Consider the following 13,809-nt stretch of genomic DNA (forward strand, 5'->3'; position numbering starts at 1 on the left):
AATGACCGTTATTTTATCCCCTAGTTAGGGTGCCTATCTAGTGCGGACGAGTCTATTCAGGATTCGGCCACTGAAAGCGATTTATTTACGTTCTTTAAATCGCAATTGAAGGCATCCAGTCGATCCTTTGTACTCATACATACGACTACATGAACGCTATACTATCAATACTGTTATATACATATCTATCCGTTCCTGCCTAAATTAATGAAAATATAATACTTATATTTGTATTTATTCTATTTCTACTACATGTTTGACCAGTCATAAAAAAGCATTTCACTACGATACTTTGTATGAATGTGTATGCGACAAATCACATTTGATTTGATAAATGAGGTCCAGTGATCTGGTCAGCCACCGAAATCTTTATTTTAAAAGAGATGACAGTAAATATTTAATCCGGCTCGTCGATACAAATGGCAGTGAGGGAAACAAAATACAGAGGGGAAAAAAGGGGAAAAATCTCTCACATTTAAAAAAAACGCACAGCAAAAAATGTTGGATATGATGTAACGGAGCAGGCGGGAGAGTCACGTGTAAAGCTCGAAATCCAGTCTTTTGGAGTTGTAGAACTGCGCGCCCTCCTGATTCAGTCGTCTGCAGTACACGCCGTCTTTAAAGTAGCCCTGATCCACCCAGTCCTGAAGAAACAAAAGAATTCAAGAGTGAGGCAGACATGGAAACTTTTTATTTCAGGTCAATGTTTTCCTGAAGAATGTAAAGATTGATTTTTTTGTATTAAAATAAACGACAAGCCGTTACATTTTTGGGTTCATTTTATTTCTTCGAATAAATCAGAAAACCGAAAGTATAGAATTAATCCTGAGCATCCTTTGTGCAAAAGTAGTTCTACCATATACTTTTCTTTCTATACATTAAAAGTCCTGTGGATTGTTTGGTACCAAATTAAAAAAATTAACGTAATAAATAAAGATAAAAATGCTGACTATACGATCTGTGCAGAGGATGTAAAAGTAAGGGAGTGCAAATGATAATATTTCCCAAATAAGTCCAAGGTGGTAATGATACACAGATGCACCTTATCCAGATCGACTTACAAATCATCTCAAGGGGATTGCTGAAGAACTCAGCATTGGCAGCTTGGTGAGGCTGAGATCTGAAATCATCACCTTCTGTTTAGAAATCAAACCAATGTTTTTTCCCCTTCGACTTTTTAAGAAATTCGATTCGGAGACCCAGAGATCTACAGCCTGCAGGATCTGATGTAGGTGATGATGATGAGGCCTGTCAGTGTAAAATATTCATCCCAATAGGTGTTCAATAGGATTTGAGCTCTACAGCAGAAGATCCTCCACTCCAACCATGTAAAGCAGATCTTCAGAGAGCTGGATTTGTGCGCAGGGGCATCGTCATGCTGGGACAGGGTTTGGTCTCGGGTGTCCCAATACCTTTGGTCACACCGTGGATGCCGTTGACAAACACACCTTGGAGCTTGAGCCACATGAACAAAGTAGACATGAAGATAACGATTCTCACCTGCATCTGCTGGCTGCTGAAGGGTCCGTAGAGCTCGGAGTTCTCCTTGTTCTCCCATTTGTACTCCCACATCACCTCGTCGCTCACTACAGGAAAACAAACACATGCAGGTAAAAGTTACTCAATCAATCAATCACCCAACCAACCAACCAACCAACCTTCCACTAATCAATCAATCATTCAATCAATCAATCCCTCAATCAACCCACCAACCAACCAATCCATCCATCAAACTAATCAATCAACCAACCAACCAACCAATCCATCCTTCCACTAATCAATCACTCAACCATTTAACCAATTAACCAACCAATCCATCCATCCAGCCAATAATCAATCAATCACTCAATCAACCAACCAATCAATCCATCCATCCGCTAATCAATCAATCTCTCGATCCATCCGTCCACTAAAACATTCATCCATCCATTAATCAATCAAGTCATCCATCCATCCATCCATCCATCCATCCATCCATCAAACAATTCACAATTTAATCCTTTCATCCATCCATTTCTCCATCACTCACTCCATCCATCTATCCAGGGACATTCTCACAGGTTTGGGTCTCCTAGTAGAAGTGTAGAGAATGGACTGGTAACGCCAGTGAAATAACTTAAATAAATCACCATGTGAAGCATTACCCAGATGATGTCACTGATCTCTTTCCCTTTCTTACAACAAATCTGTGACCATTTCGTTTCTTCGACCAATCAGTGACCTGTGCTATTTCTAGCCCCGCCCACATAACCCGCTCTTACCCAAGCTGCTCTCCGCTTCCTCTTCCTGCTCCTCTTTTTTCCGGCTGTGCTGCTCGTCAAACTCATCGGCGAACATGTCCAGCTCGTCCTCTTCCTCCTCCACCCCGTCCTTCACGACCCGTTTGCCTGCCTTCTGCATATTTTTCAGTCTGTACGCCAGCTTTTCGTACGTCTGCTGATAAATCTCGTATTCCCCGAGCACCACCAGTCTGTCGGCCAGCGCCGTGAGCCTGTCCAGCTTCTCGGTGTCTCTGATGGACGACTCGTCTTTCTCCTCGCCCCCTCCGTCCCGCGCTCGTCCCTTTTTCTTCCGCACTCCCAGTCCCCCGAGTCGGCGCAGCCCGGCGGAGACGGTCTCTCCCGGCTGCAGCATGTTGACCACCTCCTCGGTCAGCTGGCACGGCGTGTACGAAGCCAGCGGGTCTTCCTGAGCCTCGCTCTCCTCCTCTTCCTCGTCTTCATCCTCGTTCTCCTCCTGTTTCTCCTCTCGCTGTCTCTCCTCCTCGGCCTCATCCTCATCCTCGGCGCGGCGGCGACGCTTAGCCGAGAGTCCCTTCTTTTTTTTTTTCACTGGCTGCTCTTTGATTTTTACCTGCGCAAAAAAAAAAAAAAAAAAAAAGAATCATTAAGCATTATGGTGAACATCCCTCCCCACATTTAGTCCCTGTTCCTTCTTATAAAAACCTCCATGCTTCCAGGAAGATGTTCTACTAGATTTTGTGGAGATTTGCACTGATGTAGGTGAAGTAAGAAGTTCTGGGGTGCAATCAGGGTGAAAAATCCATCTTAAAGGTGTTCAACAGGTGCCTTACTAGGTGGATGTCCTGCGTCATATAATAATACATTGGCTTCCGGTTAAGTTTCGAATAGACTACAAACTACTGCTACTCACTTATAAAGCACTAAATGGTTTGGCTCCCATGTATCTCTCCAGTCTTCTAACACGCTACAATCTGTCACGCTCCCTGAGATCTCAAAACTCTGGGCTTCTAGTAGTTCCTAGAATAGCAAAGTTCACTAAAGGTGGTAGATCATTCTCACATTTAGCTCCTAAACTCTGGAATAGTCTTCCTGACAGTGTTCGGGGCTCAGACACACTCACCCAGTTTAAGTGTAGATTAAAAACATATCTTTTTAGCAAAGCCTACACATAACATACATCACATCATAACCTTGTGCTCCAGAACATCTGATCACATGCACATTATCAACTTGTGCTGTTAATATCATGAACAGCAGCTACGCTAATTCCTCCCCACTGCTTCTCTTTCTCTCCCCATCCCGAGGCTTCCTAAGGTTTGGCCAGCTCCAGTCACGTCCCACCTCATGAAGATTATGGAATTTAAAGAAGTAGATGCCAAACTCGCAAACATCCTGAACCATCTAGAGACGTACCAGTGCCAATTGGATCCCGCTACATGTGTGGAGTTTGACATTGGACTTCCTGAAGTGTTTAAAGGCTCTGGCATGGAGAAGCTGATGCTGGATCTGTGATGATCACAAATGTTGAGCTCAGTAGCTCCTACTTTTATACCAAAGACTGTAGAAAGAACATTTACTTATAATCTTATACTCCAGTACTCATGTTAGTTCTCACTCTCCAGTGTTCTGTATTGCTGAAAGATTTATGATCACATTCTTGATGTCACCCAAATGAGGATGGGTTCCCCTTTTGAGTCTGGTTCCTCTCAAGGTTTCTTCCTCATAACATCTAAGGGAGTTTTTTCTTGCCACAGTCGCCACGGCTGCTCATCAGGGATAAACACACACTGTTTACCTTAACTGTTGATTTCTGTAAAGCTGCTTTGAGACAATGTCTGTTGTGAAAAGCGCTATAGAAATAAACTTGACTTGACTTGACTTCAACAGGGTTAGAGCTCTACAGCAGGAGATCTTCCGTTCCAAACGCATGGAAATCAGATCTTCATCGAGCTGACTTTGTGCACAGGAGCATTGGTCTCATAGTTCAAGCAAAGAGTTTGCGATATTGACAAATATATATATATATATATATATATATATATATATATATATATATATATATATATATATATTCTTGGATTTAATCGATAACTATAAATATTATGTGTTATTGTGTTAGTACCTTAAGGACCATGGACAGCTGCCTCCTAATACCAATACCATAATATCAAGTTTTTGCCGCCTAGTCTTGAATGTTGTAATCGTTCTAAACGCATTTTAATATACCAAATACTGCAGAGAAAGACTTCATAACGCGACTTACACGTTTCCCGATAATGTCAAATCACACATGGTTAAATGAACGAATGTGGCATTGTCACAGAAAATATAGAAGTTCAAGTGAAGGAAAAATGTCATGGCGCATAAAACATTTAAAGTCGTCCTATAAAATTGTTTTCCTTCAAATTTTGTGGTAAGAGTTTGGGAAAGCAGCACATAAATTCGGGTGTCCCAATACTTTTGGTAATTAAGAGTATGGACCAGGGTTACCGCAACAACTACTTGTTCATTGGATCAACCATCTCCATACCCCCCTGTCCTCTACATTTGCCTCTTTCAATCCAACTACCTGCATGTCTTCCCTCACCACATCCATAAACCTCCTCCTTGGTCTTCTTCTTTTCCTCCTTCCTGGTTCTTCATCCTCAGCATTCTCCTACTGATATACCCCATGTCCCTCCTCTGTACATGTCCAAACCATCTCAATCTCACCTCCTTCACTTTGTCTCCAAAACATCCTACATGCGCTGTCCCTCTAATAAACTCATTTCTAATCCTGTCCATCGTCGTCACTCTCAATGAAAACCTCAACATCTTCAGCTCTGCTACCTCCAGCTCCACCTCCTGTCTTTTACTCAATGCCACTGTCTCTAATCCATACAACATCTCAGGTCTCACCACAGTCCTATAAACTTTCCCTTTCACTCTCACAGATACTCTTCTATCACAAATCACTCCTGCTATCACTCTTCTCCACCCACTCCACCCTGCCTGCACTCTTTTCTATACTTCTGTAACACACTCTCCATTACTTTGCACTGTTGACCCCAGGTACCTGAACTCCTCCACCTTCTCCACCTCTTCTCCCTGCCACTGCACCACTCCACTGCCCTCCCTCTCATTCACACACATGTACTCTGTCTTACTCCTAATGACTTTCATTCCCTTCTCTCCAGCGTGTACCTCCACCTCTCCAGGCTCTTCTCAACCTGCTCCGTACTCTCACCACAAATCACAATATCATCAACAAACATCATAGTCCAGGGAGACTCCTGTCTGACCTCGTCCGTCAACCTGTCCATCACCACTGCAAACAGGAAAGGGCTCAGAGCCAATCCTTGATCAACTCAACAACTTAATTCCCCTGTAGTTACTGCAGGTCTGCACATCTCCCTTATGCTTAAAGATCAGTACCAGCAAACTCCTTCTCCATTCCTCAGGCATCTTCTCACCTTCCAAAATCTTGTTAAACAATCTGTTTTTAAAACTCAACTGCATCTCTCCTAAACATCTCCACGCTTCTACTGGTATGTCATATGGTCCAACTTTTCACTCTTCACACGTCCTTTTAATAGCTGCTCTCACGTCCTCCTTACTAATCCTGCTTTACGATCTCCACACCATCCAACCCTCTCTCTCTCTCATTTTCCTCGTTCATCAGCTGCTAAAAATACTCCCTCCACCTTCTCAACACACTCTCCTCTCTAGTCAACACATTTCCATCTCCATCCTTTATTGCTCTAACTTGCAGCACATCCTTCCCAGCTCGGTTCCTCTGCCTGACCAATCGGTACAAATCCCTTTTTCCTTCTTTAGTGTCCAACTTCTCCTACAGCTCCTCATATGCCTTTTCCTTGGCTTTCGCCACATCCCTCTTTACCTGCTGCTGCATCTCCTTGTGCTCCTGCCTACTTTTCTCATCTCTCTGTTGATCCCAATTCTGTTTCTCCAACCTCTTTCTCCTTCTGTTTCTTCTTTCAGTCCTCACTCTCCTCCTTCTCTTCTTCACCTCCAAAACCGTCCTACAGACCACCATCCAATGCTGTCTAGCTACACTGTCCCCTGCCAACACCTTACAGTCTCCAATCTCCTTCAGGTTGCATCTCCTACATAGAACATAGTCTACCTGTGTGCTCCTTCCTCCACTCTTATTCGTCACTCTGTGATCCTCCTTCTTCTTAAAATACGTATTCACCACTGCCATTTTCATCCTTTTAGCAACATCTACCACCATCTGCCCTTCCACATTCCTCTCCTTAAGGCCATACCTACCCATCACCTCCTCATCACCTCTGTTCCCTTCACCTACATGCCCACTGGATTTACCAATCCTTCATTCCCAAGTTTACTGTAACTAAAAGGTCAAGTTAATCGCCATGGCGATGTAGGTGAACCCTCACCCAGTCGATGTTGTCCAGCCAGTTGTCCCTGATGTCCTCCTCTTTCTTGATAAAGTAATTTCCCTCTGAGTCGAAGTGACCCTCCTCCATTTCCTCTTTTAGGTTGAAGGGGGTGATGGGAACTCCTTCATCACAGTCAATCGTGGCCATTTCCTGACCTACACACACACACACACACACACACACACACACACACACACACACACACACACACACATGCCTAACTAGACAGCTTTGATATGAATCAATTTATATCAACCATGCCCACAAAAAATGGTCACAAAATAATGCTCGTAAATAAACGCACCCTCAATATCATCACTGGCCAGGATGTTGTATTTACTGTCCTTCTCTGCATCCTCTCCCTCGTCCTCCTCATCACTGTCCAGAGAGTGTTTCTCCTTAAACCTCGAGCCAGGACCACTCACTTCATCATACATCTGAGGATAAAGGGGAAAAAAATTACACATTACTTAAGTAACCAGAAAACATCTGTGAAGTCGATCTCGATGTAATATTCAAATGAACCCTTTAACTAGAAAACTTTCACATCTTGAGCATCTTTCGCACGAACGCCGTGACAAACGCCGAACGAGAGCGGGCGAATTCCATCCTCACGTGTCACAGCGAGTGCTGGTGACTAGATAAAAAATGATAGCTGCGCAATCCACCGATTTTAACGTTACTACGGCAACAAGTAGAAAAACCGCCTCTGTGCTACGTTCGTGCATCTAGCTTTGCCATCCATCCATTAATCAATCTATTCATCCATCCATTCAGTCAATCTCTCCATCCAGTCAATCCATCCATCCAACAATCAATCTCTCTATCCATCAATCCATCCATCCATCCATCCAATCAATCTCTCTGTCCATCCATCTATCCATCCCACCTAATCCATCCAGTCAATCTCTCCATCCATCCATCCATCCATCCATTTAATCTCTCTATCCAAACATCCATCCATCCAATCAGTCAATCTCTCCATCCATCCGTCTATTCAGTCAATCTCTTCATCCATCCATCCAGTCAGTCAATCTCTCTATCCATCCATCCATCCATCCATCAGTCAATCTCTCTATCCATCCATCCATCCATCCAATCTCTATCCATCCATCCAATCAATCTCTCCATCCATCCATCCATCCATCCATCCATCCATCAATCTCTATCCATCCATCCATCCATCCATCCAATCAGTCACTCTCCATCCATCCATCCATCCATCCATCCATCCATCCATCTATTCAGTCATTCTTCATCCATCCATCTATCCATCCATCCATCCAGTCAATCTCTCTATCCATCTATTCATCCATCCATCCATCCATCCATCCAGTCAATATCTCTTTCTCTCTCTCTCTCTCTCTCTCTCTCTCTCTATCTATCTATCTATCTGGTCAATCTCTTTTATCCATCCATCCTCTTCATCCATCCATCCATCCATCAATCATCGATCCATCCATCCATTCAGTCAATCTCTCTATCCATCAATCCATCCATCCATCCATCCATCAAATCTCTTCATTTATTTATTCATCCAGTCAATCTCTCTATCCATCCATTCATTCAGTCAATCAATCAATCCATCCATCCTATATAACCATTCTATGTAGATGATAGAGAAGCAGCATGTCTGCGCTTTAGTGGTCCATCTGTAGTGGACACATGTAACTTCCTATTACTTTTTTGTGAATTATGAAAGCGTGTCCATCAAACATTAAACCACGCCCCCTTACCAAATTCATTAGGGCGTCAGGTGACGAGGACCCACACTTTGACATGCGCAGATGGGTGCTCTCGTTTGCATGAATTGAAACGATAACACACACACACACACACACACACACACACACACACACACTTCACCTTCTTTTTCGGCAGCTCATCATCCAAAGTGATCTCCTCATCCCCATCCTGAAATGTGACTTTCCTTTTGGACATCCTGAAAAATTATTGGAGCAAAACGTCATGTTTGGTTTAAACAAAATGTTATTTTTGTGCATAAATAAACATTACTTTACAAATAATTACAGAATTGGCGAAAGTGAGCAACACAAATGATAAAAAATGTATGTGCAACACAATTAATAATGATACATATTATACAGATCATCTACACAACTAAACAACGTAAATATGTAAAGTGCACGTTTTTCTCCGAAAATCACTTCCGGTACTATTTTTTACTACGACTTCACCGTCCAATTAACAAACACCCCGAGACATATCAACCAATCCCAACATGGAAAGCCTGACTCTTATCCAATCAGCGCTCAGGAGGCGGGCTCTAACAAAAAAAGCACACAACTCGAGCGCATTAGCGAACTAGCTAAAACTTTCACTGCTCTCAAATCATCTTGATCCGCTGATAGATGACAAAAATGGCTGCTTGTTTATTTTAAACTGTTAATTAAACCAAATAAAAGGATTTAATGCACAATTCTCCGTTCCTACCTGTGTGTTTTGGGGGCTATTTCCTCTGCGCCATTCAACTCTTAAAACGAAAATGACGTAGTACGCATTCTTCTTCTACGCTTGATAGATTTTGTTACCAGGAGGTTTTGTATCATCAGCGCCCCCTACCGCGCTGATAAAAAAAAATCATTTTCACTATTAAGTAGGGGTGTAACGGTTTACAAAATTCACCGTTCGGTAGGTGACTCGATTTTTAAGTCACGGTTTTTCGGTTCGCTTAGGAGGAAGAAATGCAAACAAAATTGATTGTCATTCTTTTATTAGTGCGGTTTATTTAATAAATAGTTGTTAATAATAAACATCAACAGTGTATATTTCATCATCATTTACAATATTTTATAAAAAATACAATATATAAAAATAGAACGAATTAAATTAATGCAATACACTTTTATTGTATTGATTTGATTGGGTGATCGAATAAATTGGCACAAATTAAATTGATTAAATAAAAAAAAAAAAAAAGGTAAGTCCATTACATGTAAACCCACATGAGCATTAAAGTTCCTGTCACAATCACAAACCCACAAAAATACTCAGTCACACGTGACTCGTAAAACACACGTCTGATACATAAGCAATAGCACATGACTCAGCAGAATTACACCCTCATCACAGACTCATTATTACCTGGCGTGGAGAAATGCTGAGTAAGCACAAAGCATATGGAAATCTTGTAAAGGTCGTTCTACTGCATCAGTAAGATCTCTCCCAGGCGACGCACACTATAGTTTTAAGATGTGCTATTAAAGCTATATTGAAGAAGCACCAAAAAACATGCAATTTCGAGGAGCATAGATGAAGTGGTCTACCAGGGAAACCTAATATAGTGGATAAAAGACACATCATGCTTGGATCGCTTCGACATCCAAAGAAGTCCAGCAGTGCCATCAGAAAAAGAACTGGAGGAAACCCGTAGGACCATGATTTACCCTTCTACTCACTGGGGAAGTCTGGAGAACTCCAGAAGATTTCTTCATGGAAGAATTGCGGCTGAAAAAGCCAAACCTTCAATATAAAAACAAAGCTAAGTGACTCAACTATGGACCAAAAACTGCTGACAGCAGATGCTCTGGTCTGAAAGTCAAAATTTTAGATACGTGCCTGTAGCAGGAGACAAGTTGTTTGCCGAAGATCTATAAAGCAGCACAACAAGAAGTGTCTGCAGGCAACAATAAAGCATGGTGGAAGTTTCCTGCAAGTTTCCACCTTCCACATTCCTCTCCTTAAAGCCATACCTACCATCACCTGCATTACTAGGTGGATGTCCTGCGTCATTAATAAACAAGCTTAAGTTAGTCCAGAATGCAGCAGCCAGAGTTCTTACAAGGTCAAGAAAATATGATCACATAACCCCGATCTTATCGTCCCTACATTGGCTTCCTGTTAAGTTTCATATAGACTACAAACTACTGCTTCTTACTTATAAAGCACTAAATGGTTTGGCTCCCATGTATCTCTCCAGTCTTCTAACACGCTACAATCTGTCACGCTCCCTGAGATCTCAAAACTCTGGGCTTCTAGTAGTTCCTAGAATAGCAAAGTCCACTAAAGGCGGTAGAGCATTTTCACATTTAGCTCCTAAACTCTGAAATAGTCTTCCTGACAGTGTTCGGGGCTCAGACACATTCTCCCAGTTTAAGTGTAGATTAAAAACATATCTTTTTAGCAAAGCCTACACATAACACGTCTCACATCATAACCTTGTGCTCCAGAACATCTGATCACATGCACATTATCAACTTGTGCTGTTAATATCATGAACAGCAGCTACGCTAATTCCTCTCCACTGCTTCTCTTTCTCTCCCCATCCTGAGGCTTCCTGAGGTTTGGCCAGCTCCAGTCACCTCCCACCTCGTGATGATTACGGACCTTTGAAGAAGTAGATGCCGAACTCGCAAACATCCCGAACCATCTAGAGATGTACCAGTGCCATTTGGATCCCGCTACATGTGTGGAGTTTGACATTGGACCTCCTGGAGTGTTTAAAGGCTCTGGCATGGAGAAGCTGATGCTGGATCTGTGGTGATCACAAATGCTGAGCTTATAAAACTAGGAGCTACTAACCATATAGACTGTTTAAGACTGCAGAAAGAACATCACTTATAATCTTATACTCCAGTGCTCATGTTAGTTCTCACTCTCCAGTGTTCTGTATTGTTGAAAGATTTATGATCAAACTCTTGATGTCACCCAAATGAGGATGGGTTCCCCTTTTGAGTCTGGTTCCTCTCAAGGTTTCTTCCTCATAACATCTAAGGGAGTTTTTCCTTGCCACAGTCGCCACGGCTGCTCATCAGGGACAAATTCACACAATTTACCTTGACTGTTGATTTCTGTAAAGCTGCTTTGAGACAATGTCTGTTGTGAAAAGCGCTATACAAATAAACCTGACTTGACTTGACTTGACCTTCTCATCACCTCTGTTCCCTTCACCTACATGCCCATTGAAGTCTGCCCCGTTCACCAATCTTTCATTCCTAGGTTCACCATCTACCACTTCATCTAACTCACTCCAGAATTTTTCCTTCTCCTCCATCTCACAGCCCACTAGTGGAGCATAAGCACTGATGACATTTATTATCACGTCTTCAACTTCCAGCTTCATGTTCATCACCCTATCAGAAACTCTCTTCACCTCCACTACACCCTTACTGTACTCTTCCTTCAGAATCCCCCAACACCATTTCTCTTTCCACCCAGAACAGTTTGAATCCACCTCCAATGTTCCTGGACTTACTCCCTTTCCACTTGGTCTCCTGAACACACAACATATCTTCCTTTCTCCTCTCCATCATATCAGCTACCTCTCACCCTTTACCCGTCATAGTACCAACATTTAAAGTACCAACCCGAACCTCCTCTCTCCCCACTTCTCCTTTCCCTGCCGTCTCTGTAGACGTCTTCCTCCTCTCCTTCTCCTCCTTCGGCCAACAGTAGCCCAATTTCCACCAGTACCCTGTTGATTAACAATACCTGTGGCGGTCTTTGGTAACCCAGGCATCAACCGATACGGTATGAAATTCTGATTCGTGATCCACAGATTTGATTTGGAACAACGACCCCAAACATACAGTCAACATTATTAAGAACGATCAGCGTAGAGAAGAACAAGGAGTCCTGGAAGTAATAGTTTCTGCCTCCACAGAGTCCTGATTTCAACATCAGTCTGTCTGGGATTACACGATGAGACAGGAGGATGTGAGGAGCCTACATACACCTACATCTGTGCTTAGTTCCTCAAGATGTTCTGAACAATCCACCAGACAAGTTCCTTCAAAAACTGTTTGGAAGTGTACCTAGAAGAACTGATGCTGTGTTGAAGGTAAAGGGTGACCACACCAAATACATTTACATTCGCGGCATTTAGCAGACGCCTGTGTCCAGGGACTCCACTGGTTGGACATCTAGGGGAAGTTCATTCCACCACCAGAGAACAGAGAAGATCCTTAAAGTGTACTTACCTCTCATTTTGAGAGAAGTTGGTACCAGTGGAGCAGTGCTGGAGAATCTCAGACAGCGTGGTGAAGTTCAAGGTGTGATGAGGTCTCTGAGATCTTGCTGGTCCATTTTTGGCCTTGTGGGGAAGAATCAGTGTTTTGAATCTGATACGTGCAGCTACTGGAAGCCAGTCTTGATTTGATTTGGATTTATCTTCTGTTGATTTTATTTCCATTTCATTAACTGATTAAAATAAACTTTTAACCCTTTAACGTTTGAGGTAATTTTCCTAATTTACAGCATTTTTCTTCTGCTTGTACTTTTTCTAAAACTTTTAGCTCCTAAACTCATGCACATTATCAACTTGTGCTGTTAATATCATGAACAGCAGCTACGCTAATTTCTTTCTACTGCTTCTCTTTCTCTCCCCATCCCGAAGCATCCTGAGGTTGCTCCAGCTCCAGTCACGTCCCACCTCATGAAATTTATGGACCTTTGAAGAAGTAGATGCCGAACTCGCAAACATCCCGAACCATCTAGAGACGTACCAGTGCCAATTGGATCCCACTACATGTGTGGAGTTTGACAGTGGACCTCCTGGAGTGTATAAAGGCTCTGGCATGGAGAAGCTGATGCTGGATCTTTGATGATCACAAATGTTGAGCTCAGTAGCTCCTAGTTTTATAACCATAAAGACTGTATAAGACTGTAAGAACATCACTTATAATCTTATACTCCAGTGCTCATGTTAGTTCTCACTCTCCAGTGTTCTGTATTGTTGAAAGATTTATGATCAAACTCTTGATGTCACCCAAATGAGGATGGGTTCCCCTTTTGAGTCTGGTTCCTCTCAAGGTTTCTTCCTCATAACATCTAAGGGAGTTTTTCCTTGCCACAGTCACCACGGCTGCTCATCAGGGATAAATGCACAACGTTCACTTTGACTGTTGATTTCTGTAAAGCTGCTTTGAGACAATGTCTGTTGTGAAAAGCGCTATAGAAATAAACTTGACTTGACTTGACTAATTGTCACCGCTGATCCACAGCAAATTCAACTGTAAGAAATTAGCAAAGAAAAAAAGAAAGAAAACAGGACAAAGCAGGGTTTTTTATCACGATGGTGGTTTGGGCTTCAAGAGTTGAAAGTCTGTCAAGAAAAACTTTTCAGAAAAGGAACTGAGAAAGTTCAAAACAAAGGTGACTTTCAGTCCCCGGGCCGAGCCGTGACAACCTGCTGCTGGATCAGT

General features: G+C 42.5%; 1 protein-coding gene across 1 annotated transcript; it reads right to left on the bottom strand.

Moving 5' to 3' along the window:
* Positions 1-348: 348 nt before the first annotated feature.
* On the bottom strand, positions 349-9,218 carry cd2bp2 (CD2 (cytoplasmic tail) binding protein 2). The gene is made up of 7 exons (XM_046865456.1): positions 9,101-9,218; positions 8,513-8,588; positions 6,951-7,083; positions 6,644-6,801; positions 2,262-2,853; positions 1,501-1,586; positions 349-644 (listed from the first exon to the last, which is right to left on the bottom strand). Exons 2-7 carry the CDS (start codon positions 8,585-8,587, stop codon positions 534-536), a joined length of 1,155 nt encoding a protein of 384 aa, XP_046721412.1. The 5' UTR covers position 8,588; positions 9,101-9,218; the 3' UTR covers positions 349-533.
* Between the last annotated feature and the right edge of the window lie 4,591 nt (positions 9,219-13,809).

The sequence above is a fragment of the Silurus meridionalis genome, chromosome 14 (genome assembly GCF_014805685.1).
Source record: "Silurus meridionalis isolate SWU-2019-XX chromosome 14, ASM1480568v1, whole genome shotgun sequence".
Taxonomy (NCBI): Eukaryota; Metazoa; Chordata; class Actinopteri; order Siluriformes; family Siluridae; genus Silurus; species Silurus meridionalis.